Source organism: Mugil cephalus, chromosome 22 (assembly GCF_022458985.1).
Source record: "Mugil cephalus isolate CIBA_MC_2020 chromosome 22, CIBA_Mcephalus_1.1, whole genome shotgun sequence".
In the NCBI taxonomy this organism is placed as follows: Eukaryota; Metazoa; Chordata; class Actinopteri; order Mugiliformes; family Mugilidae; genus Mugil; species Mugil cephalus.
This window is the reverse complement of record NC_061791.1, coordinates 3385472-3410323: the sequence shown is the minus strand read 5'-3', so window position 1 is coordinate 3410323 and position 24852 is coordinate 3385472. Positions and strand designations below refer to the sequence as shown.

At 38.2% G+C, this 24852-nt stretch overlaps 3 protein-coding genes across 3 annotated transcripts in view; all 3 read left to right on the top strand.

Annotated features, from left to right (window-relative positions):
* dgki (diacylglycerol kinase, iota) overlaps nucleotides 1-5191 on the top strand; it is a 67576-nt gene extending 62385 nt beyond the window's left edge. The window contains exon 34 of the mRNA XM_047575563.1: nucleotides 979-5191. Within this exon, the coding sequence (XP_047431519.1) occupies nucleotides 979-1089 (111 nt within the window). The 3' untranslated portion in view covers nucleotides 1090-5191. The remainder of the gene's footprint in view (nucleotides 1-978) is intronic.
* Nucleotides 5192-7667: 2476 nt separating this feature from the next.
* Nucleotides 7668-12127, top strand: LOC125000166 (apoptosis facilitator Bcl-2-like protein 14). The gene is made up of 7 exons (XM_047575562.1): nucleotides 7668-7803; nucleotides 8655-9078; nucleotides 9681-9797; nucleotides 10367-10428; nucleotides 10632-10793; nucleotides 11549-11662; nucleotides 11751-12127. The coding sequence occupies exons 2-6, from the start codon at nucleotides 8664-8666 to the stop codon at nucleotides 11627-11629; spliced, it is 837 nt and encodes a 278-aa protein (XP_047431518.1). The 5' UTR covers nucleotides 7668-7803; nucleotides 8655-8663; the 3' UTR covers nucleotides 11630-11662; nucleotides 11751-12127.
* A 359-nt stretch (nucleotides 12128-12486) lies between these two features.
* Nucleotides 12487-24852, top strand: part of rassf3 (Ras association domain family member 3) — a 65592-nt gene continuing 53226 nt past the window's right edge. Inside the window, exons 1-2 of the mRNA XM_047575561.1 lie at nucleotides 12487-13339; nucleotides 24216-24325. Coding sequence (XP_047431517.1) covers nucleotides 12817-13339; nucleotides 24216-24325 — 633 coding nt within the window. The 5' untranslated portion in view covers nucleotides 12487-12816. The remainder of the gene's footprint in view (nucleotides 13340-24215; nucleotides 24326-24852) is intronic.

Sequence of the window (24852 nt, the reverse complement as noted above, 5' to 3'; positions counted from 1 at the left end):
TGGGTTTAAACTGGGTTTAAACTGGAGACTCCGACGTCCTCTAGTTCACATCAGATCTGCCAGTTTCACAAATGGGTTCTTCCACAGATTAAAAACCACGACCGTCTGTGGGCTTTTCTGTGGACACTGCATTTCACATGGCATCATTGTAGTAGTTAACAAACCGTTTCCACTGGGTTTTTACACCCATTAAATAGACGAGACAAGTCAACTGTGGACATCTACCAGGAATTAGAAGTTTCATGGAGGAAGAGACTTTAGACACGGGACATTTTCTGACCTTTTTATTGTCAAAATAAGCAACAAAAACAAAAAAAAAAAATCCAAGCAGACATTTCTAGGCAGTGACAAACCCTGATATTACAAAATGATTTGATTGTGTCATGGTTGAAAGATGAAAAAATGTAGATATAATGGAAGTGAATGGGACATTTTAGTCCGCTAACGTTACAAGAGGGTAGTGAATTTTAAATCAGATGCTACACAAAAACTAATAACGCAATCAAGTCAATATTTTAGATAATCTTGGTCACATCCAAGAGTGAGTTTAATGGAACATAACTCATTTTTAATGTTGTTTTTTGTCCTTTTTTTTTGTCTTTGAGTAATAAAACTGGCATTTAAAGGGTTAAAAATCCTTAAAATTATGGGATTTTTGGTAGTTTTATAAAGTTCTGACGTGGTTTTAGAGATTTATGCAGAAAAAATAAATAAATAAATAATCTGTTAAGTTTTTTTAGCAGTTTTTGGACATGGACGTAAATTAAATTTATAAATAAATGTTTGGTCCGGTCTGAATGAATCCCAGGTCCGAAAGTTTCCCAGCAGAACCCTGAATCATAATATTAATTATAATCATAATATTGTGATGCTATTTGCTTCTCCCGTCCAGTGGTTTTAATGTTGTGGCTGATCGGTGTGTGACTTAAACGCGGTAAAATAAACCAGGTTGAATCGAGCCCGACTTGTGTCCACCAGGGGAAGACGCCGGCGGACCAAGCGGAGGGAGACTCGGAGCTCGCCACCTACCTGAGCTCCCAGCATCACGCGACGTCGCCCGCCAACGAGGACCTGGAGACGGCCGTCTGAGACAAAGACGCAAACCCCCCCGTCCCCGTCCGTCGTCTCTCCACGTCCGTCCCTCCACGTCCCTCTGGACTCGGACACACTCGTGACTCGGACGAGGAAGGAGTTGTAAAAAAAAAAACGAAAAGACTCAGCAGACGGGAGAGAGATGAAAAAAACCCAGAGGAACTGATTTTAACGGTTTAACTATTTATTTGTATTTATTTATTCGTATTCTATTTATTGGTCGTGCTGATCGAGTGGCTGATCGTAGGAAAAACGGTTCAGGATGCAAGTGCAATTTGAAGAAGCCGTCACAGTTCACCTGTCGTTTATCTTGAAAGGGATTCATTTTCTTTTTGTGTGTGTCGGGGGGGAATATTTTACTGGTTTTAGTGGTTGAAAGTAAGTAAACATCGTTAGGAAACAAACAGAAAAGTCTAATTTAAAGAACCAAACTAGTTTATCCAATTAAACCTGTGTGCCAAAGACATTACGCTGACGTAGTGTCATATAACAGAATTTAAAAGAATAACAATTATGCAACGGTGGCATCTCTACCAGGAAGCTCATCTTTTTCTTTAGGAAGTACCGGCTGTAGGTAGCGCCCAGATAAATTACTGCTCTGTGTGTGTTTGTGTTGCATCATCACAGCTGCTCTGCACAGTCGCTCTATGACTCAGTCTAAAAGCACGTTTACTTGTTCCTGGACTTTTTTTTTCTTTGGGTGTGGGAATCCCATAACGTGCTGAAAGGAAATTCACTCAGCTGCTACTGCAGCAAAAATATTCAGATTAAAAATAAGAAATACTTCAAATGAAACTGTGAGGACTCCGAGTTTTCCAGGTTATGGTTAAATTTTAAATTACAATAAAACAAAGGCAACTGGTTGAGACGTTTTAATTCATCCTAGATGAACATTATTTGAAGAAGAAAAGTGGCAAAAATTATTTGCTCATGAGACGGAAGAAGAATTCTAATTAGCTGAAGAGGTTTTATGAGGAAACGTGTCGGTGAAATCAGAGTCTATACTCACTTGCCACTTTATTGATTTATTGCTTGGCTGCAATTCAACGCATTTATTCACGTAGACGTGATCAAGACGACTTCCTGAAGTTCAAACAGAGCATCAGGGCTTCACTTTGGGCCCTTTAGTACAAAAATCTCTGAGGAAAGTTTCCAACACGTTGTTGAACGTTGTGCGGTCCGACCCTTTGCTAGCAAAGTGTTCCTAATAAAGTGGCCGGTGAGTGTGAATATGTCACCACTTCGTCTTATTAGCTAAAAACTGATGGTATTTTCCCGTGGACACAAGGGGGCGCTCTACTTGGTGTGTCAGCTTCATTCAGTTTACGTTGAATCGTAGGCCAGCGTTCATAAATACACAGGATGAGATGTTACAATCGACAAAACGCATTTAGAAGCCAGGTCCAAATGAAAAACCCAACCAACAGGCTAGCGGTCGGCTAACAATTAGCAACCGACAACTAACAGCTAACTAGCCTAGCCATGCGACTACACTTCAACCAACATTTCCCCCTCCATGCCAAGACCCCAAACAAAATAACGAGATTTACTAAAAGAAACGAACTCACCGCGTCAAAAAACAACAAAAAATTGGGGGGGAAAAAAAGAGACATAAAAATGTAAATATAATTCGTTTCAATCACCAGAACTTAAGAAACAATTTAGAGTTGCTGACCTGGAAATGGTGGAGCTGGAAGGGGGGGCCCCCAGAGACCAGAGACGGCTAATATTGGTCCATGTTAATGTCAATAATGGAACCATTATAGATGCTAATGGGCCCCGTGCTAATGGCTGCTTGCTAGTAGCTGCTTGCTAGTAGCTGCTGACATCCGGTTGGTAATCAACGACACAACTTGAACCCCCTAAGACGCTGCAACGACTACACATGAGTTTCCTTAATTGGGCCCCTACAGTGTCTTGAAGCAGCCCTGGTAGATTACGCCCTTTTCCCAGGCTAGCTCAAACCTGCTAACTAGCTCCAGGGCTGGGCGGCTTTTCCTCACAGTAATTATCCAGCTTTTCTTTAAAAGTCTTTCTAAGAAGACCAGGGACCCACATCGATAGACTCTCGTCCTCCTTAGAACAGGAACTTTACATGTGTTTTAAGTTCTGCAGGTTTAGTTGTGAAGGTCCAGGCAGATTCCTGTGACTCCAGCGACACTTTGACGGATAAAACCTCTGATGCACCTGAGAGACTCGTAAGGAATCACATGAATGAATAATTTAATTAAGATGTAAGTCAGTGATTTTGATTAAAGTTTAGTCCAGCAGCTAAACGCTAATTATATGTGAAAAGACGGTGGTTTCATGTTGTCGACACCCAAGAAAAGTTGCCTAGAATAAAAACAAAAGACACCAGTTATTATTATTAAATTTAAAGAGGCTGATATTTAAAACAAACATTATGAGACGTTTGTTTGATAGAAGCTAAATGTCACAAAAGCTGGTGTTTTAATTATTTTTAATTTTTTTTTTAAGGTGTTTTCTATTGAAATCCTTAACGACACCCAGGAAAAAACAAGGAGCAGCATAAATGACTCAAACGAACGAAAACTATTCACATGAATTAAAATTTTTTATTTTTTTTTCACAAACAGAAATCAACACATGCCTTTTCTTCTTTTATTCCTCGGAAAGATGCTTGAACTGTGAACATTTTTTCTCGCTTTTAGCTGAACAAAATAAGAATTTCCCGACACTTTAAAGACCAAATTATTGATCTAGACAAAAATAAATAAATAAAAATAAAAACTTCCTGGAAGTAGAAACACCAACGTTGCTGGTTCTCGTCATAAATAGATGAAACACGTCTTCTTGAAGCGTCATATCACAGAGCCTGTTATTCAGTATTTGAACCAGGGAGGAGGTGGGGGAGGGAGGGAGGGAGGGGGGGGGGGAGTTTAATGCATAATCAGTTACCTGTTAGTAAATATATATATATACACACACACACACATATATATATATATATATATGAACTCTTCACAGCAGGATAGTGTGTATCTGGTACTCCTGACCCAACATGGCTTTTTACATGCAGAGTGTGTGTGTGTGTGTGTGTGTGTGTGACTCATTCCATATCAGATGTAAGTCAACACAATGAGAGCGTGTGTTATGTTGCTGTAGCGTGTGTGTGTGTGTGTGTGTGTGTGTGCATTAATCCAAGAAAAAGAAGAAGAAGAAGAAGAAGAATCTGAGCCATATTCAATGCAATATGAATAGAAAACGTCTTTTTCTTTTTTTTAATCGTTTACATTACATTAATGTCCTGGACGGAGAATTGAATGTGCAATTTTACTTCAGTGCTGGTTGAGTAAATGATTGTGATTTAATGTTTGTTTGTTTTTTTCTTTTGAGTGCATGAGGTCTTTTTTTATATATAAAAATCTATATAAATATATATATATATAACCTATTGTGAAGTATATACGCAGTAGGTAACGCTCTCCAAAGTATTTTAAAGTCTGCAGACATGATTCACGTCTCTTTCTTTTTATTCATGATGTTTCTTTTAACTGGGGAGTTTTTATTGTAAGAAAATCACCTTTCATGGTTTAATTAAAAAGATTAATTCAAGCTGTTTAATTATTTTATTTATTTTTATTATTTTTAAAGACAAAATTGGCGACTGTGATTAACGAGCTTCATTTTGTGGGTTAAATAACGGTCGAACACATTCCCTGACAATTAAAAAACAAAAAATCCTGAACTGTTTGTGAATGGTGACGACTAATAAGCTAAATCTGAACGACACACACACACACACACACACGTGCTTCTTATCACTGTTTCTAGCGGGTGGGATGTTAATCGGTGTCTCTCTTCGCGTTGGGTCGTGCATGGCATCTTCTCACCTCCTTGGGATCGTTTTCTGGTATTGGCATAAAGTTAAAAAAAAAAAAATGGCATTATTGTTGTTTAAGCTATTAAATTATTATAGTTTAAAAAAAAAATGATTTATACCCGAGTTTCTTCTGAGGTTGGTCATGTGTTGGGTGTTTCTTTTTTGTATTTTATTTTTCTGATGATGAAGACGATGATGGAATTACTTGAAGCTTGTTTAATCCATTTCGGTAAAAGAAAGATGTGGCGTCGTAAACCTCTGTGTCTGATGTCATTATTTTTTTTTTTATCTGAGAGGGAATTCCCTCCTCCCTTTCTCTGCAGCCAAGCCCCTTTTTTTCTTTTAAAACCGAAACTAGTTTCTCTTTGGCTGAAATTGCTTACTCATGGTCATGTGTGTTTGTTCGTGTGACAGAGCACGTGATAGTTGCCACAGAAATAACATAAATAAATAGAAGAATAAAGTACAGAGTCTAAAAACAAACATGAAATAAAACAAGATGGGGAGTTTTCAGTCATACGTACCGTTATTATTAGTCTATGTTATTAGTGTTGATTATTTTATTAGGACAAAACGGGTGAGATTTTTTTAATACCTGACGTGTTTGACTAACTTTTTGTCCTGGTGAAAGAATCCAGACTGTTATTCACGTTACATAAGGTGATTTTTTTCAGAAAGCGTGAAGCTAATCAAAAGCTAATCTACACTGCTAGCGTGGCTAAAACTGAAACAAACATCAAACGCACACGTCAACAAATGTTTACACCTGTAAACTGAATTCATTTTCACTGGCGCAGTCACAAGGAAATGTTCCTGAATGTATTTTCCCCCATGAACCCACATTTGTTCCACTCCTTTCTTAGAATCAGACAAAGAAATGATATTTAATTGAGCTCTTTAAGCTTTCACAGAATTACACGATATGAAAATTCAACGACTTTATTCAAAACAGCCTCTTTAATGCGCTCGTTATGACGCCGCCGCTGCAGAAACCGTCAACATCACGCGGATAAAACAGACGAACGCCATTACTAGAGCACTACTGGGAGGAATTTAATAAGATTAATGGGAAAATATTAAAACGTAAGCCAGTAATTTACCACTGTCTTAACGAGAGATTAAACTCGCTGCGCCTAAAAATGCAGGTGCATCGTCAGCGTGCGTCATCCAGGTCACGGAAATCAAAAAACGCAGATTATATCTCGATTATATCAAGATTTTTCCAATCTGACCTACATGGCGTCTTCACTCCTCCCTCAAAACACCTGAGAGAGAGAGAGAGAGAGGGAGAGCACCTTTCTTATTTCGTCATTTCAGATGAATGAAGTGTTTACATTTTGATTCACCAAAGTAAATATTAAAGTGAAACAGGAATAAGGACACAGAGGCTAAATGCACACTGGGAAAAAAATAATAAAAACATGAGGAAAACTGGAAATAAGTCCACAAAGTGCTTAAAAACTTAAAAATAAAAGATCTTTAGAGTCAATGTGAAACTATCAGGCAGGTTTTTAAGACGTATGAGTCTCCTGGTCTAAGTGGGAACTCTTGCCGCAGGATTTTGAATCACCACAAGTTTCGGCTTGTTAACTGTTTTCTTGGGTCGACCAGAAAGTCGAGCGTTGCAGTCGTCCTGCCTTCCAGCTAGAAAGAGCTGGTTTCTGTATGTAACTCAGTTGCCTAGAGAACATAATGTTTGCACTTGACATGAGTATCACGATATATACTATTAAAAACAGAGCAGTTTTTATTCTAAGAGGGACACTGTTGTGAAAGATATCTACATCTTCCTGTTCCAGGCTTTAGTCACGTCCTGTTTCCATGTATTAGTTTTATTTATTAGTTATTTTGCATTAGTTTGTTTCTACCTATTTCTACGTCTCTTTAAACCACGTAGTCATGTGAAAAACCATCACTGACACCAGACATGTCACAAGCTGTCGTAACGTGGGTGTTTTCTGAGTCAGCACTCAACTAAAAAAGAAGTTCACATTTGGTTCAGGTATTTCAAAAAAACGTGACCTCATTATTTTTACTGTGCTTTATTAGATCAGCAAGAATGAGACTTCCTCTTTCGGTTTATTTTCTCGTGTTTTTATCCCGTTTACTCACTTGAGCAGAAATGTCAGTCAGAAAAAATACAAACATATTTTGCCAATAGAAATTCAAATGTTTAACTTTTCCTGAGGCTACATTACAGAAATATGTCTGGTTGGATTCTGTTAGTGTAAAAATGAATCAAGCATTAAATATAGGTGTCAGAAGTTTCCACAGTGGATTATTTTTCATTGAAACATCATTTCTTGTAAAAGGGAAGAACAGCTGTAGTTCCTCAGTCTGTAAAGGTCACGTTAGCAGTAGTTTTAATTAATTAATAAATAAATAAAGACACACATATCCTGTATGTTTCTGAGAAAACAGATGCGCTCATTTGGTGTAGATGCTCTACTTTTGGTTTTTGTTTTTCATTTCCCGCCAGACCTTAAGCAAAATTTGCGGCAAATAAAACCTTAAGAGGCTTGTTTTACTTCCTCGACGTTTGTGTCACTTTCATTTTCAGTTTTTAATATTGCGAAAGAAACGTTTAAAAAATCGGCTTAGCAGCGAGAGAGCTGCCTGTTTGATTTTTAAGTCAAATTTTAAAAAGTTTTTAAGCACCTAGCTTGACGTTATCGTCCGTTGAGGTTTTTTTTTTTTTAGGTCAGCGTCATACGTCACCACGTGATATGGTGACGTCAGGTCCAGGAAGTGAGTGAACATAAAGACTTTTTAAACGAAGGAGAGAAACTTTGTCCAGTCAGAGGAAGGCGAGGAAGCGACAAGTTGACATTTTATCTTCATTAAACTTCCTTTTTTCCGTTTTCACAGTAAGTTATTCTCTTTTTTTACGTTACTAAATATAACAAACGCACTTTTTCACGAACTGTCATTCTTGTTTTAGTGTGTTTTAGAGTTCGTTTTACCGGAGAAAAGTCGCTAACATGTAGCATTTATGACCTAAATAACATTTTGACGGTCATAATACACTTTTTTTAGCTAAAAATAGCAGCTAAACTAACTTTAAACAACTTTAAAGTCTGGCTTTCATTGATTAAAGATGTTTTTTTATGCCTTTTTTATGTTTGTTAACTTTTGTTCGCGGAAGTAAGACGTTAAACATGTCCGGGCAAAACAAAACCTTAAAATACGACTAAAACTAAAAGCTATTGAATGATTATCAAGAAAATAAGATTATAAAGTTAGTTTAAGTAGGAAAAGTGTTTATTTAATACATATTCCCCCGCGACCCTAGTGAGGATTAATCAGTAACTTAGTAGAAGATGAGGTAATAAATTTACATATTGTCGTGTGTAGAATAGAAATATACAGTAAAATAATTAAAAATAATCAACAGCAGGTTAATGAGGAGTTTTTCTGATGTACCACGGTTCTTTTTGAGGAATATATCAAGAAGAAAGTCCACAGTTCTTTTTACCAGGAACTAAACAATTAATTGATTAATTGAATACCAGGTGATCATAATAGTTTATTTATGACCCAGTTTTGATTTCTAAACATGAAAACTGTGATTTAAATATATATTAAAGTCAGCATCTCCACATAGTAGTGAAACAGAGACAGAAAAGTGGTGACACAACATAGCGGAGTCATTTGTGATGGTGTTTACCTGGATTGAACTATTCATTTAAGTGTTTCTTTCTGTTTTTGTTCCTCACAGTAAATCAACATGACAAACGGCCACATCGAAATCTACGACCCCTTGTCCAACGGTCTCACCGGCAGCCCGGAGCCCACGTCTCCGTCGGACTCGCCCGAGTCCAGCATGGAGGACACGGTGGAGTACAGGATCATGATGGCGTACGCGCAGAGGAGACGACCCCAGAAGAAGGTGGCTTCACCGGGCGGCCGGGACGAGGACGTTAACGGCGGCGACGCAAACGGAACGGCTCCATCTGCAGTCAGTCCGGAGAAAGAAGGGCTGACGGAGGAGAAAACAAAAAACAAGAAGAAGAAGAAGAAGGGATTAAAGGGACTCGTGAACTTTTTCAGCTGCGTCAAACCTCAGACCAAAGACGAGGAACCGCAGAAAACGCCGGATGATGATGATCTGGTCTGTGTCAGAGCGTTTCAGAGTGAGGATGGTGAGTATGAAGCCTCGGAAAACACTGTTTTTATTAGCACTTATTTCAAAAATAGTTAGTTGACGCAGCTCTTTAAACAGTTCTGCAAAAAAAATCCAGACTCCTATAATAATAATAGTAATAATAATACAATTAAATCAATGTAAATAGTGTTTTGTGTAATTCTTAAGTGGTTGATTTACAGAGTATTGTCTTAAATGTTTACAAAATGTCTGCAAATATTCAGTTTGCAATGAGAAAAGACTAAAACAGGAGCAAATATTCACACTTTAGAAGCTGCAACCAGAAGAATTTTGTCTTTTTCTTCTTTTATAAATGACTCAAACTGATTTCCTGCATGTTTTATGTTGATCTTTTCTGTACCGTATATTTGATATTATCTCAAATCTCAAAATGTTAGGGTTATAATTTCCAGATAAAATAAGAAAAGTCTCAACATTTATTTACGTATTTTGACACAAGACACGTGTTGATAAGTAATGGAAAACTTTGTCTTTATCTTTTTTATGACCTCAGAGTCAGAAGTTCAGATGCGGCATCAGGTTTTTCCTGTTCCTTGAGGTAGAATTTCCTCGTCAACTTATTTGTCTTGTGTCTTCCAGACGTGTCCGAAAAAGGAGACGCCGAGGACCAGCTGGGAAACGTCGCCGACCGACTGACTGAGATCGCAGAGGAAATCCCGTTCATTCCTCCAGAAATCGAAACGGACAATGAAGAGAGTGAGTCTCGCTCCTGCAGAGGAACAAGAAAGTGTTTTAGAACTGATTTTAAATGTATTTAAAGCATCCGCACACAAAAAAAAACATCTTGGTAAGGAATGAAAAGAATGAAGGCAGGTGCAAAAACAAGTTCCTGGATGAAGTTTAAACACATTTAAGTTTCATGTTTGAGTTAATAACAGTGTCTTGTGTCCAGTTTATTAGGTACACAAGTAAAATCAATCTTAGCCTCATAATTATTATATAATAAATATTATTATAATGTTCAATTTATGCTGAGTCAGAAGCTGAACTGGATGATCATTGTGGTGGATGTTATTTACATTGGTGTTAATGTTATTTAGCCGCCGACTGACGCAAACGTTAAAATAACAGGAAAATGCATCAGTTAAACTCAACACAACTACAAACCACATCCTCCGTGATGTGAGTCAATGAAAGCGTAGAAATGATTCATATTTCGACTACGTCGTCCAGACATGACAGGTTTAAAAGTGTTGAGGTGAAACAATACAGGTTTCGCTTTTACATCTTCAGACGTTTAATCATGTGTCGTGTTGTGTGTTTAGATGAAGTGGAGAGAGTCATCGGTCTGATTCTGAGGGAATCTGGAGACAGACTGAATGAGAGGGTAAGACACTGTTATTTCTTAAGAGTTTTAATTAACTTTAACTGAAGAAAACATTTTCACAAACACGCCCCTATTCTGCCACATCGGGCCGGTGTAGAGTCCACGGATAGTTTTACAGCCTTGTTAATCATCACTGACTTTATTTGAGTGTGTGAATTAAATCTCAAACTAACCACAGCGTGTTTGTCTTTTTTTCCCACCAGGAGCTTAGAAACGCAAACATCGCAGCGGAGCTGTTTTGGAACTACAGCTTCTTTAGCAAACTGATATCGGGTCTGCTCATGAAGATGGGCCTCAAGTCCCTCAACCCCGAGTCTCCGGGGCCGAAGGCGTCGCCGAAAACCCAGATCGCCGTCATGTGCGAGGTGAGGACGAACGCAACAGTTACTGTGTTTCCATTAAACCGTGAAATGTGCAAAACATAAACACCTCATTAAAAACTGGTGACGGAAAACCCCTCAAATACCTGAAGATAAAACATTTTTATGCAGAAAATGCTCTCATTCCTTTCTGAGCCGATACCGAGTAAAACTCAGGCTGATATCGGCGATATCGGTCCGATACTTTGTGTAAATACACTCTAATGTGTCTTTTTTAAATGTTTGATTTAAAAAAGAAATAAGACCATTAAAATAAATGATTAAGAACGAACTATATAATGAAATCTTGCATCTTAATTGTGACCTTGTTCTCTGCCTCATATTCCGTGTTGCGGTTTAACCTGAGTTTGTGTTTCACAAGGTTTGTTGTGTTGCCACAACTCAATGGTTTAGTAACTTTCCACTGTGTTACTACGTCACCGCGAATAACTGAAGCATCAAAAGTATCGATATTTCACTAGAATCGATATAAAAGTGCAATGGAAACACTTTTTTCACATTTTCAGACGAGACTTTACCAGAGTCATTCGCAAAACACCTTTTCAGTGGAAACCCTTATTTTGTCGAAAAACTGTAATTTAAAGGCAGATATTGAGTGTTTTCTTGACATTTACTGAAGGACTCCTTGGTGTTTGACTTGTACTGGTTCCAGACACAGCAGCCAAGAAGTTCTTCATTGTTAAATCTCGGATGAATCATTAATAACCTCCTGAAATCGTGTTTTCCTTGTTCCACGTCAGGTCACCAGTCGTCTGTCAGCGGTGGACACGCTGCCCACGCAACGCCTCCTCGACCACGGAGCCAGATACATGCAGGATTAATTCTCCTCGTGGGCGGAGCAGCAGGGCGGCTACGTACGTGAAGAAACTTTTAAAACGAGTAGCTTCACCTTTAAACCTTCACATGTGCTCATTAAATCATTAAATGTTCCTTCTCTTGCAGGAAGCCGCCTTTGAGGACGAGGTCGAGTGAACGGACGGAGGGAGACGTTGAAAAGCTGCCACATCATCGATCATTCGGGACGTGATCAAATCTCCATCTTTATCGTAGTGTGTTAGAAAAATAAATAAAATAAACGGTATTCCTGAGCACTAGCACTTTTACTTAAAAGAAACAAAAAAAACTTCTTACTGGAGTTTATATTATTAGCATTATTATCGCTTTTTGTAATTCAGTATCGACTGTACTGTGTCAAACGTTTATGACGAAACACGAAATGCCAAATGAATGCTCTTGTTTTGCTATTTATTAAATAGTAGCTGTCATAAGAAATGTTCTTATTGTCATAATAAATGTTTACTTGAATTAAAAAAAAAAAACGGACACATCTCAGGTCATGTTTGTTCAGGAATAACCATGAGAGGATCAAAAAGTTGTCATAGTTTTCATGTAATGTCATGTGTCTCTCCTGAAATCAGGTTTTGTGTGAAAATAGCGCCACAGTGTGGTTATAGAAAATAAACACCTTCACAATGTATGTTTTTTTTTTTAATTCTATGTTTTAATGTTTGTATTTTATCCTCGAGGGGAAAAAAAAGTAACATATATTTTTTAATAAAGAAAAGAATCCGAAAAACATTTGAGTTTTCATTCAAGGAAGAAGTCTTGGCAGTGATACAAATAAGTAAATAAAAGTTCATATTTATATAATGTGCGTGTGTGCTTATAGACGAATTAAAGTGTTGAAAGGTGTTAGTTTGGTGAGTGGTTTAACTTGAGCTTGGGGAGGTGTAACTTGGTGCAGACGACGTGACAAACGTTAAATTAGCAGTTTTTTGAAGGGAGTTTGGAACGTGGGTCCTTAAAGGAACGCGCCGCACTTGACGAGTGAAATGAGATCCAACCCGTTCTCCGGCGGTCACACCTCGGACTGCCTCAACCTGCTCCCCGAGAACGAGCAGCCAGTGCCCGGAGAGGACACGGCTCATCGGCTCATTTCACAAAAACAGCACCGGGACGTCTCACTTGTGCTGGTTTCGTCGTTGGAGGAGAATGCGCGGCGTGCGTAATGTTTAATGTCCAAGGTCGGAAATACGCCCCTGTTGGCTCCAGCGCCGCGGACGGCTCTCCGTTAACTGTGCAGGTGGTTCATATCAACAAAGCTCCGGGCACACTGGAGGAGGCGACGTGGCCGCCGAAGGACGCCAGGATGCGGATCTCCAAAGCCAACAACCAGCTGGTGGTGAGAGCCGCGCGGCGACACACGTCTCCGCAGCAGACCAGCCTGGAGAGCCTGGAGGCGGCTTGGAGCGAGAGGGCGCAGCCGGAGGAGAAGCCGCGGGCACAAGCTGCTGGAAACGGGCTGGAGGAGGCTGCGGGAGGAGGAGGAGGAGGAGGAGGAAGTGGAGGAGGGCCACACCGGAGCAGGAAGAAGGGGTTCAAACCCCCCGATGTGAGGACCATCTTCTCGGAGAAGGACCCCAGGGTGAAGCAGGAGTCCGGGGAGGGACACCACTTCGAGCCCTGCGCGGAGCCCACCTGGTGCGATGCGTGCTGCTGCTACATCTTCGAGCATGGGCTCATCTGTACAGGTGAGGCTGCAGGTGATTGATTGGGTGGTAGTTAGGGTGAGTCCAGAGTGAGGGAAAGTTTATTTGTTTGATGGAACCACTTTAAGTCTGAGCGTTTTATTGCAAAGTAATAAAAACAAATTTCCATTTATAAAGGATTTCACTTTATATAAGTAAATGTTGCAACAGATCTGCAACCAGAAAGGATTAAATAAGTTGTTATTCTTGGAAATCAAATTAAAATGTTGAAGTAATATTTAACAGAAAGGGGCAAAGGGCAAAGGGCAAAGAAGGGCACCTGTGTTATTGTAATGACAATAAAGGGACTTTGCCACTAAATAAAAGTTATAAGTTGTTAGTTTAGGTGTTTTGTGGTATAGGCCATAAATAAGGTGTGATGCCATTTTATTAAAGCAAATATTTATTTATCTTTTCTAAAAATACCGCTACTTTGACATTAATCAGATATTTCTCAAACAAAAATACCAAACAGATTGACTTCCTTTTTCACTTTTGCGTCATTTTTTTTTTTTTATCAGAATCAGAATCAACTTTATTGCCCAACTATGTGTTCACATACAAGGGATTTGACCCCAGTAACCATTTCTTACTACCTACGTTCAAAATACAAGACTTAAATAAGCATAAAAAAGCATAAAAAATCAATCTTGCCCGTTTTTTAAATGCCATGTTGACAAATAATAGGACATTTTATTGAGTAAATGACAAATACAAACACTGAAAAGTTAATTAATATTAACAAAACACACAGTTGGAGAAGCATATATCAAAATGCGTAGCTTTAAAGTGACAGAAATCGGCTACATTCTGTCGTTTTATTCAAAATAAAAGCAGTTTTTTTGCTTTGAAGTGTCATCGCGAAACAGCAGTTTACTGTTGGACTTTTTGAGGAAGTTAAAATCATTTGAATGAACTCCTCATTATCAAATAACCATCCGCATTTTTTTAAGTAACGCGTGTTTGAGTGCTGTAGGCAGGGCCCTGAAACAATCCTCGGCCCGTGGAATGCAGCCGGTATGTGGACGGACCAGTTCAGAGCTAAAAAGATAAAGACTCCTCGAGTATAAGTTTCCAAACAATAGACGGAAAATATGGTCAGAGAAAGACTCGTGTGTTGAGCCTCCAAACATGGTTTTGTTTGTTAGCGCAGTGATGGAAATAAGACTCGGGCAGTTTTGAATATTCAAACATTTTTCTATTTTAAACCTTCATTCGCAACATTTTCACTTAACTTCCTCAGTTTTGTTTGTGTAGCTTTAAAACAATTAAAACAGACAAGCTACGCTACGTTACAAGCTACAATCAGATAAAGAGGAAAAGACGTTATACTCCCGCATGTAAAACAAAGAATTTTATAACTTTGTAAAAGATAAACCCTCTTCGTCATTTGACTGATAGCTAAAACATGCTAATGTTAGCTAGCTGGAAAGTTTGAGAGACGTAGTGCTGGGTATTTTCTCCACAACCCTGAGATCATAATATGTAATTTCATAATTTAACAAATAAAGTTGAGGTTTCCCAGTTGTAAATGTAAACTCTCAGGTTTTACTGACAGCTGTTTTAATTGTATGGGAGACCAGTAAAATACAAGCATTTGCATATAATAAAAATACCCCATTAGAACAGTTCAGCTTTGAATAATACTAATAAAAAAAAGTGGACCCAAACTTCTACCCTGTGGAACTCCTTTAATTCCTTAAATTGATAAAGCAGACATAAGATTGCAGAAAAAAAAAACAAAAACACAATTGAAGGTGAGCAAAGGATTTGTGATATTTGTATTATCATAAACTCTGATCTTAGTGAGGACGTGTGGTTGAACCCGTCGCTACATACGATTCTAAAAGTCAGATAAAAATACGTTTTTGGCGATAATGGCCATGGAATAAAGCGTCACATCAGTCATACTAGAATCTAATCTCTATGAAGGCTGTGGAATTATAAATAATATTCTACATAGTAAGAAAACTACACTTCAAAATGGTCCGACAAAAGAAAAAAAAAAAAAAAAGAAACTCCTGAGCCTCGTAAAAGTCCTCCTACCTGCTCTTAACAGATCTCACCTTTAATCGTTACCAGGATCTGCTCTCAACTCGGACGGCAAATTCTTAGAAAACGTTAATTCTAGGAATCTTTTTAGAATTTAGCCGCTAGCTAGGAACAACTTTTAGCGCTGAGAATCGTTAGTAATATGACCCCTTATGTTTGACCCACATTATGGAGCTAGCCAAAAACAGGCTAATGCTAGCTAGTTTGTTTTAACTGGAAAGCCTGAGCGGCATATTGCTGTTGTTTAACTAACACTATGGAACAACAGGCTGCTAAGTTTTAAGCTTTAAATATGACAATACAAAAACAAGTGAAGCAAAACCAGTTTGTGTATTATTTTACTATTAAATCTAAACTTGAACTTTAACGTTATAAAGTTATATTACTGCTATTTAACAGACATTACTGAGATTCAAATTGATTTATTTGCTTTATTCGTGCTGCCCTGTCGTAAAGCCACAAGTTCACAAGTTAATCCTCAATAAAAAAGTATATTTCTGTAGATATACTAAAGCATAACAGGCTAACAACTAGTTAGCTATGAAGTAGGCTAACTAGTAGTTAGGGAGCTACTAGTTAGGCTAACGGACTAACTACTTGTTGAGTTGTGTGTTACATTAGAAAATATCACTTAAAATCTATTTAATTCCCTATTACCACACATTAAGTCATACACAGAACTAAAAGCTACACATATATCACAAAACTCGATAGGAAACACGATACGATATACAGCCTCCATATATACGTTTTGTCACTGAACATGTCTCGTTTTCATTTCATTATTACTGTTATATTTAACTTTAAAGCACAAATGTTGCTGAATAAGAGGCTGAAACAACCTGGAGAGAAACTAAACAAACAATCTTCCTCCCCAGCCTTCGTCCATTTAGCCTCCTAACGTCATTAACTTTGCAGACAATGATCCTGCACAATGCACTCTGTGTTTCCAGCGGCTCTGATGGAGTTTGCGTACGTGCATTTGTTTATGTGTCTGCGTATCAGTCGATGCTTCTGCTCATTTTGATTCATTTCCGCAGTCGACTGCGACTCAGGAAGCCCGTTAAAGGCCCATTACTCCAACACAATGTCAACAGAAAGGGGGTGACCCTCCTCAAAAGGATGCAAACTGGGAAACAAAATGTCCTGCAGGTCTCCACAGAGGACGGATCCGTCACTGGTTCACTTATTAACACGCAGACAGTCACTCATAAGCCAGATTTGCTCATGTGTTTCTTTTAAAAGTTAAATTCTCGTAAAGTTGCTGAGCACTTCATGCTCATATAGTGGATTTTAATGGAATTAAATTGTTATTATTGTGTCAGTGCAGATCAGCCACAATAAAAACGGCTGAAAATAACCTAATAGATACAAGAATGTTGAGGGTGAACTCTAGTTGTTTGAATCGTTAAAGATTAAAAGTCCGAGAATATTATCGGTAAATGACTGATCTGTGCAATAAAGGTTCAAACTGTACAAATATATAAACTCCAGTAGAGAAATCTCTGAGAGCCACGTTTTTGTTTGTTATGCATTTTTAATTTTTCCAAGGTGTTTGGGATGAGTCGGACCTACGAAGTACAAAGACTAAGCATTATCTTTAAACAGGAAGTAGTCCTCATATGGGGACACTGGGATTATTTCATGATTGATATTATAATAAAGACACAGAATATAAAATTGTTTATTTTAATACCTGAACGTGGCTGAGCAAAACCAGAATTGCGAACATTGAAGTCCCAACGTCCTCAAATGAGTACTTGCTAATTAGCGAGGTTGTAGCTCGTTGCTATTGATAAAATTTGTTAAAATTTTGCGTCGTATCAAACATTAATAAGAATAAATAAATAAGTTTTAACCATAGAATTTGAATAGATTTTGGAGTTTTGTTCCTTGTCCACTTTTGTCCTGTAGAATGAATCCGATGAAACGCCAACTGTCACGTATTTACCAACTACTGTATTGACCCTTTGTTACCACTAGAGGGCAGACTAAAGCGTCCACTAACGAGGACAACGGGTTTAAATGAAGCCGAATAAGCTGTGATAAAACCTAAAACTTAATGTCTCCATATATGAGGAGCCGGGGTCAACTAAAATATCTGTAAGAAGGACACAAACAGATCAGCCATAACATTATGACCACTGGAAATGAATAACGATTATCATCTATATATATGGAATAACCTGTACACAGTAGGCTCCGCCCCTATCGCTGCTGAGCCAATCACGAGGCCACATATTACACGCTCTGTCAGATTCAGTCTGCAGGTAAAATTAAAACTTGTCAATTGTTTTCTTTATCTGTCAATTGAGTCTGGTTTGGCAGTTCTTGAAATTTCAACTATTTTAACTAAAGGAATAATGGATTTGTTGGATCTCCTGATATTTTTGGCTCTTTTTTGCAAAATATTGTTGTGAAATGTTGTTGTCTGGCTGAATCAGGCCTTAGTGCATAATTTCATTCCACATCATGTACAAGTATATGTTGTTGGAATGACAATAAAGTCTCCTTGAATCCCTGGAGTCCATGTCTCGACGGGTCAGAGGGTGTTTTTGTGTTAACCAGGTGGTCATTGGTGTATTTTTGACACTATTTGCAGATACCTGCAACAAGAAAATCGATTTGTTTATTACGGTAAAAGTACGAGAGTTGTTTCTGTGTTTCAACTTGCTGACTCTCTATGTGTCCTTCGCCTCAAAGTAACAGAAACCTGCAAAGAGAGCGGAGGATCTTTGTCTGATTGCGTTTAATGTTGCATTAGCGTTCATTAGTCATTAGCAGGAAGCGTCTCTGCAGCCTCGTTTCACTCTGTCCTCCTCTTATGTCAGAGGGACTCACATGTAGAAGGATTCTCTCACTTCAAATAAATACTCATCAGCTTTGTTTTAATTAGGGGTTCATGCGTCTGAGAAAAGAGACAGCGATGAGGTGTCGCGTTATGCAGCCTGTGAGAAATGCCTCAGCTGATTGTCTACAGTATTTAGAGTCTGCCTTCTCCTCCTCTCTGTCTGTCAGCTGCCGTCCTTTTGTTTGTTCAGTCGCTGTGGCAGTTTGGCTCCACAAGACACACTTAAACCTGTGGCTTTCAATGACCCACACACACGCACACACACACAGTCTTTCATGCCACAAACACAAATGGGTGCGAAGGAGAAGCACCAGCGTAGTCCGGAGAGGCGTCATGGATGGAGGTGAAGGATGAAGTTCTGTTTGGATTTGAGGATTTAAGGATTTTGAGGAACGTTTGGAGATTTTAGGAGAATAAGGGGGGGATTGTGTGTCTGTGGCGGAGAGAGTGTGTGCGATGGGCTTTGGCAAAAACTTTGGCCAAACTTTGAGGAGGATGTCCAGATTTTTCTATCGCTTTCCGAAGGCGATGCGGCGAACAGGACGTCTGGAAGTCAGTCTCCTGTGGAGAAACTCTGGTGAGTTTTGATTTTCTCTCTCACAGAAAATTTCCTGTTTCCTTGTCTACTGTAAATTAATCCGCAAGAGTTTACCGTAAACCAAGCCGGACGAGAGCTATCTGGTAACAGGAACTTACATTTATCTTCTACGGAGACATGAAACTAAACAGATTGAAGTGTTGCTCGGTGAAAATGAGTAAAAACAGAAATATAAATCCAGTAAAACACCAGAGCTTCTTGGTTCTTTTTATTCTCACTCGTTGCATTTTTTAGTTATATGATAAAAGAACTGAGCACGAGTCCAGACATGTACGAAGAACGGAAAAGAAACATTACAAAACGAATCAGAAAAGAGCAGATGGCAGCTGTATTCAACACACACCTGTCTTCACGCACGCACACACACCTGTCTTTGTCTTCGTACTCTTCTGTGAAAGCATTTGCAGCAAAAGCTTTGTGATGTAGTCATGCAATGTTCAAATAAGCCTGATGACGCCAGTATGAATAATAAAAAATAGGGGTTTAAGTCCTCAAATGAATATTTCCTGCGTGCATCAAATTTCAAACGGATGCATAGACTTTGTAATCGTTTTATATCCTTAAGTGTTTTTGTAAGCTGCTGCTATTAAGGAGTGTCATTGCAATGGGGTGCGGGGTGGGGGGATGTCTGGTCTGGTCTAGGTGAGTGCTACATGTCTAAATAACATCAACCCAAATGAGTCCCAGGTCCAAAAGATTCCCAGAAGAACATAGAATTGTCACCTGATGCTTTAACCCTTTGACTTCCACACTAAGAAATACGATTAATCACGATTAAATATCATTCATTTTTTAATCTATATTAATCACATGCACTGCAAACTGAGTACTTTATCATTCATATTGTTCACACGATTGTACAGACTGATAAAACAAATAAATGCTGACGCTGTATATTTTCAAGCTATGATCATCAGTTCAAAAGCGCTATAGCTCAAAAAGTATGAAGGCCACAACTTAGATATTTGTATATATAATGTGTTCACACAGGGGCAAATTATCTTACACTAAACTGAATGACTAGCAAAATAAGAAATTAAGCATTTTATTGTCTACTACTACAAAATAATAATAATAATAATCAACCGTGCGGTTACAATGCCAGTGAAAGGGTGAAATGTTATTTACTTCATCCTGTCAGTGGTCATAATGTTGTGGTTGATCAGAATCAGTTCAAAAAATGCTTAACTCCAGTGTTTTTAAGACCACTGTGTGGTAGGATGTAGATTATTATCTTTTGCTGATTAACTGTAAAGTCTAAAAAATGAAAAAGACGCTTGGTAGAGATGTAAGAAACCACCATCATTAAGAGCTAACAAATTAGCAAATTAGTGAACTGTACATACAATAATATACAAATTTTCATGGAACACAAATGTTTTTTTATTTTATTTTATAGTTATGCATGTCTAGGGTTCGGGTTTGGGGAATGCATTATGTCAGTGGGAGGTGTGTGTGTGTGTGTGTTTTAGCAGGTGTGTGTTAAAGGACCTGAAGCCTCACAGTGTCTGTTTTTCTGCACACACAGACCCAATTATAGACGTTGTGCTACAAAAAAAAAAAAAAAAGATTCACCCATGAGAGAAAGAGTCGAGTCCGACCAGTCTGTGGTTTTTTGACCTTTGACCTCTGAGCAAAAAACCTGCTGAGCTTCAGAATAAAAACCTCTGTGTGTGTTTGTGTGTGGAGATTTACAGGCTGCTGTTTGAGTTTTAGCACAGAAGAAACGTAAACTGAGGCGGAAAGTGTGTATTTTACTAACTGAATTCATTTAATTATTAATGAATGAACTGTTAATACAGTTTTTACTAATTTGCTGATTTAAATCATCAATTCTCTACCGTCCATCTTGGTTTTACTGCAAAAAGATGAGAGGTTAGAGAGGCTGTGTGTCGGTCCAGCTTTCCTTCTTCGGTCTGATTGAGTCTGATCGATCTGTGGCGTCTGGGAAATGCTTTTATCCTCGAGACAGGAGATGGTGAAGAGGCGGTGAGAAAAAAAAAAGGAGGCAGCATAAAAGGACAGAAAGGAGGAAGAACAGTGGAAGAGGAAGATGAAACACAGTGAATACAGTTATACAGATCAGTGAAGTATTTTTTGTAACGCCACACATTCCAAATTTAACCTAATTATATTATTTATAGCGAGAATAATGTAAATTATTAAAGCAAAATTTGTATTATTATTATTACTCATGTATTTTATCATTAATATTTAAGCACTAGTTGAATGCCGTTTAAATTGGAGTTAATTCTTAGCAAACTAAGCTAAAGACACAAGCAAAGTCCAAATGTCAAAATGAACGTTAATTTTATTAATTTAATAGTAAAAATGGAGTGAAAGGAGTCTTTAAAAAGTGTAAAAATGTTGGGATTGTAACAACAGAGTACTATGTGAATTAAACATATGGCTTAAAAGCAGCTAATGACATAAAATCCCATGAGGCTACGCTAATTAGCTTTCAGAAGTGTTGCTTTATCTCCTCATTTGCTATACTTTCGTATTTTGTTTGTGTTCATGATCAAACCTGAGTTTTCAGTATTTAAGGAAACACGTAATAGTTCCCAGATTAGCTTTAGCTAAGGCTAACAGCTACCAGATAAATGTTAAATAGCTTGTATAGTTGGTGCTCTTTAGCTTTGTTAGGCTGTAAAGTCATGCTATCTCTTCTATGTGAGGCCGCATTTGAGCTACATGCTATCACCAGGCTGCTAACACAGAATACCATGATAGCCTGCTAACATTCAGTAATTAGCAGCAAATACATAGTCTTATGACAATGTGATATATATGCACTCCGATATTAGTGCGATTTTTATTAAACTATTTTTGACCTAACCAAGATGCTGAATGGAAAATGTCCTGTGTAGTTGCTGCTCTTTAGCTTTTTTAGGCCTCCTATGACGCTACATTTGAGCTACAAGCTAACACGGCAACTTTAACCATGCCAACAGTCGTTTGTGCTATAAAGCACCGAATATAATGTATCATAAAATGTGAGGTATTCACATTTAAATATTTATGTAATCTTTATTCAAATATGTTGAGCTGATTAAGGTGCTAAATAGAAAATAGCCTGCGTGGTTGCTGCTCTTTAGCTTTTTTTAGGCCATCTATCGGGCTGTATTTGAGCTACAAGCTAACACGGCAACAGTAACTATGCTAACGCTAACTAGCGCCAAATATAAAGTCTTATAAAATGTCAGGTATTCACATTTTAATATCGTGGTCATCTTCAATCAAATATTTTTTTGAACTGATCAAGACGCTAGAAATGTATAACAATGCTATCACAGCAGGAATTTCCGCTTAGCTTGTTAGCCTGGTAGCGTTTTGCTAGTTAGCTACATCCAACAACTCAACTCAAGCTTTATTTAAAAAGCACCTTTAAGTCGGCAATGTGCTTTACAGAAGAGGGTTATATACAGAATATATTCGAAGAGAAGTAAGAAATAAGAAATAAATAGATAAAACAATAAAAACAATAAAATTCCAGTAAACAATAAAAACTGCATGTTCATTTATGAAATGCCAGGAAGAAGAAGCTTCTGGAAGACTGTTCCACTAACAATTCATGATATTTAGCGCCAGAAAAGCAGATCCCATATTAATATCAAAGTCATATTGTGTTTCACTGTGGAGCAAATTTGTGCAACAACTCCCTAACATCACAGAAAACGCAGCTTTTGTGTTCCTGCTCCTTCTGTGTTTGATTAGACATCTTTTTCCCAGATCTAAAAATAAACACTGCACATGATGTTATGGATGGATGGATGCAGAAGGCTCTTTGTGTCTTCCTCTGTGGATAAGGTTCATTGTCGAGAGATGGAGGTGGACGTGTGGGTGGATGCATGAATGGACGGACAGGAAACCGTGTAGACAGACACACACTAGTCATAACAAGCTACGTAAGAGAGCAGAGAGGAGAGAGTGTAGATGACTGAGTCAGCATTACTCCACCACCACCACCACCACCACTACCACCACCACCACCCCCCCTCCTCTGTCCATCACACTGTGGCCTCCATTTGACTGTTAAATCACCCCACTCAGCACAACAACACAGAGAGACAGGGGGAGAATGGCAGCAACGCACATCAGCATCCGAGGTCTGAGCAGAGCTCGCTGAAAATAAGGCTGCATAGGCAGAGAGGGGACACGGTGTGTGTTGGCATGTGCAGCTTGATCCCGTGCGGTGTGATGTGCAGCAGATCTAAGTGAGGATGCGGAGTTTAAGATGAAGATGGGAGATGGGAGCAGCCATGTGCAAACTGTCGGATAAAGTTGGACAGCACGTGAGGAAGAGGTCGACAGGTAGGACGGTGGGATGTAGACGTTTGCGTCGGAGTGAAAGGAAATAAGCGTCTTATTGATGTCAGTGCTTAATGCTGGTGATGGATTGTGGCTGGTTTTGTGTTTTTGTGTAGGTCTGGCACATAAATATTAGTGAGTGACATGGATAAATGTATTAAAGAACCAAGGATTTAGTTAAATTAATTGTAAAATAGCATCAGAAAAGTGCTATATGAGCTCCAAGAGGCAAATGCAATGTTTGTAAATATTTCCTTTTGCTTAAACCTCAAAATACAAAGTTTACATTGAATATTTTGCTTGTTTAACTGATTAAATGACTGATCTTTTGTTCTTAATTGTTATATGTATTGTTTGTGTCTATCAGATATACAGATGTGCAGTTAAAACAAAAAGAAAATGTTTGTGTTTGAGCCTGACGCTGAATAATTTTGGTAAAATTCAACCTTATTTATTCACGTTTTCATCCAGCCAAGCTAAATCTTAAAGTTTGTGTGACTATAGTTTCTACCTGAGGAGTGTTGTTGCTCACGTCCATGTTTTCATGTCCCAAAGTGTTTTGTTTTTGATTTAAAGAGGCAGGAAAATTCACGTAGGTCCATATTTAACACACTTTTAAACCAAAAACTGCAGAATTTACATTGAATTTTGCCCTAAATACAACAGTGTATCACTGACGTGCCTCTGTTTTCATCTTATTTAATGCATATTAATCCTAAATGTGTCAAAGTACAGCTTCTGATTCTGAGTTTTGTCCATGTGTCTCTTTTATTGCATCTTTATTGGCATTTTAATGTAAAAAATATATGTCAATTGTGCCTGCTTTTGTTGTTTTTTTTTAAACTTTAACCTCATTCATATTTGCCCCATGTCAGAATTTGCATGTTTGGTTTCAATTTGCAAAAAGGGAACTCGGACTTCAACTGTGACGGGCCGTCCTTATCAAGAATTATTTGCATATACGTTGGGAAAAAATTTGAGTGCACTGTGTATCTCTGCCTTACCGCCATCTTTATTATCTCTTCTTTCCAGTGAATTCAGTCGTGCTTTAATTTGTTTGTCCGCAGGTTGTAAGTACACGTGTCACACTGCATGTCGGGAAAAAGTGACGCTCGACTGTCACCCTGCATCTTCGCCCGTCACTCAGGACCAGCTCAATAACAACACGCCGCCTCCTGTGAGTAAAAACTGCACTGTAAATTTTTTATTTGGACCATCCCGGCTTTAGTTGGATAATTTTAGCATCCAGTGATGAAATAAGAGCCCTTTCTACCCTGAGTAATGTGCAGTTATCCACCACAACACACTGAAAAGTAGAAAAGTATATCAGTCCTGAGCCTAGAAAATGTCAGTCAAAACAGAAATCTAAAATATTTAAAATATATATTAGGTTGAATTTCTGCACAGATTAGTTTATTCTTAAGTATTTAAAAATATAAACACAGGAACACATGTTATTTTCATGGTTAAACATGGATTCTGATTAATTTAATCTTGAGTACTATTAATTAGGAAAAATCCTCTGCAGTACTGTGCATCACCACCAGGTTGTGCTGTAGACAAACATTTTGTCTGCTGTAGTTTCACCCTTGTTTTATCATCACACTATAATGTATATTATATATTGTTACATCTGATCCTTAATCTGAAATACATTCAGTGTACAGACAAAAATATTGGTATTAAAGTCTTAAGTTAAAGTAA

Coding starts and splice junctions, on each gene's coding strand:
- LOC125000166 (XM_047575562.1), top strand. CDS start 8,664: ATGACAAACGGCCACATCGAAATCTACGACCCCTTGTCCAACGGTCTC. Junction 9,798..10,366: donor CGAAACGGACAATGAAGAGA/GTGAGTCTCGCT, acceptor TTGTGTGTTTAG/ATGAAGTGGAGAGAGTCATC. Junction 10,429..10,631: donor GAGACAGACTGAATGAGAGG/GTAAGACACTGT, acceptor TTTTCCCACCAG/GAGCTTAGAAACGCAAACAT.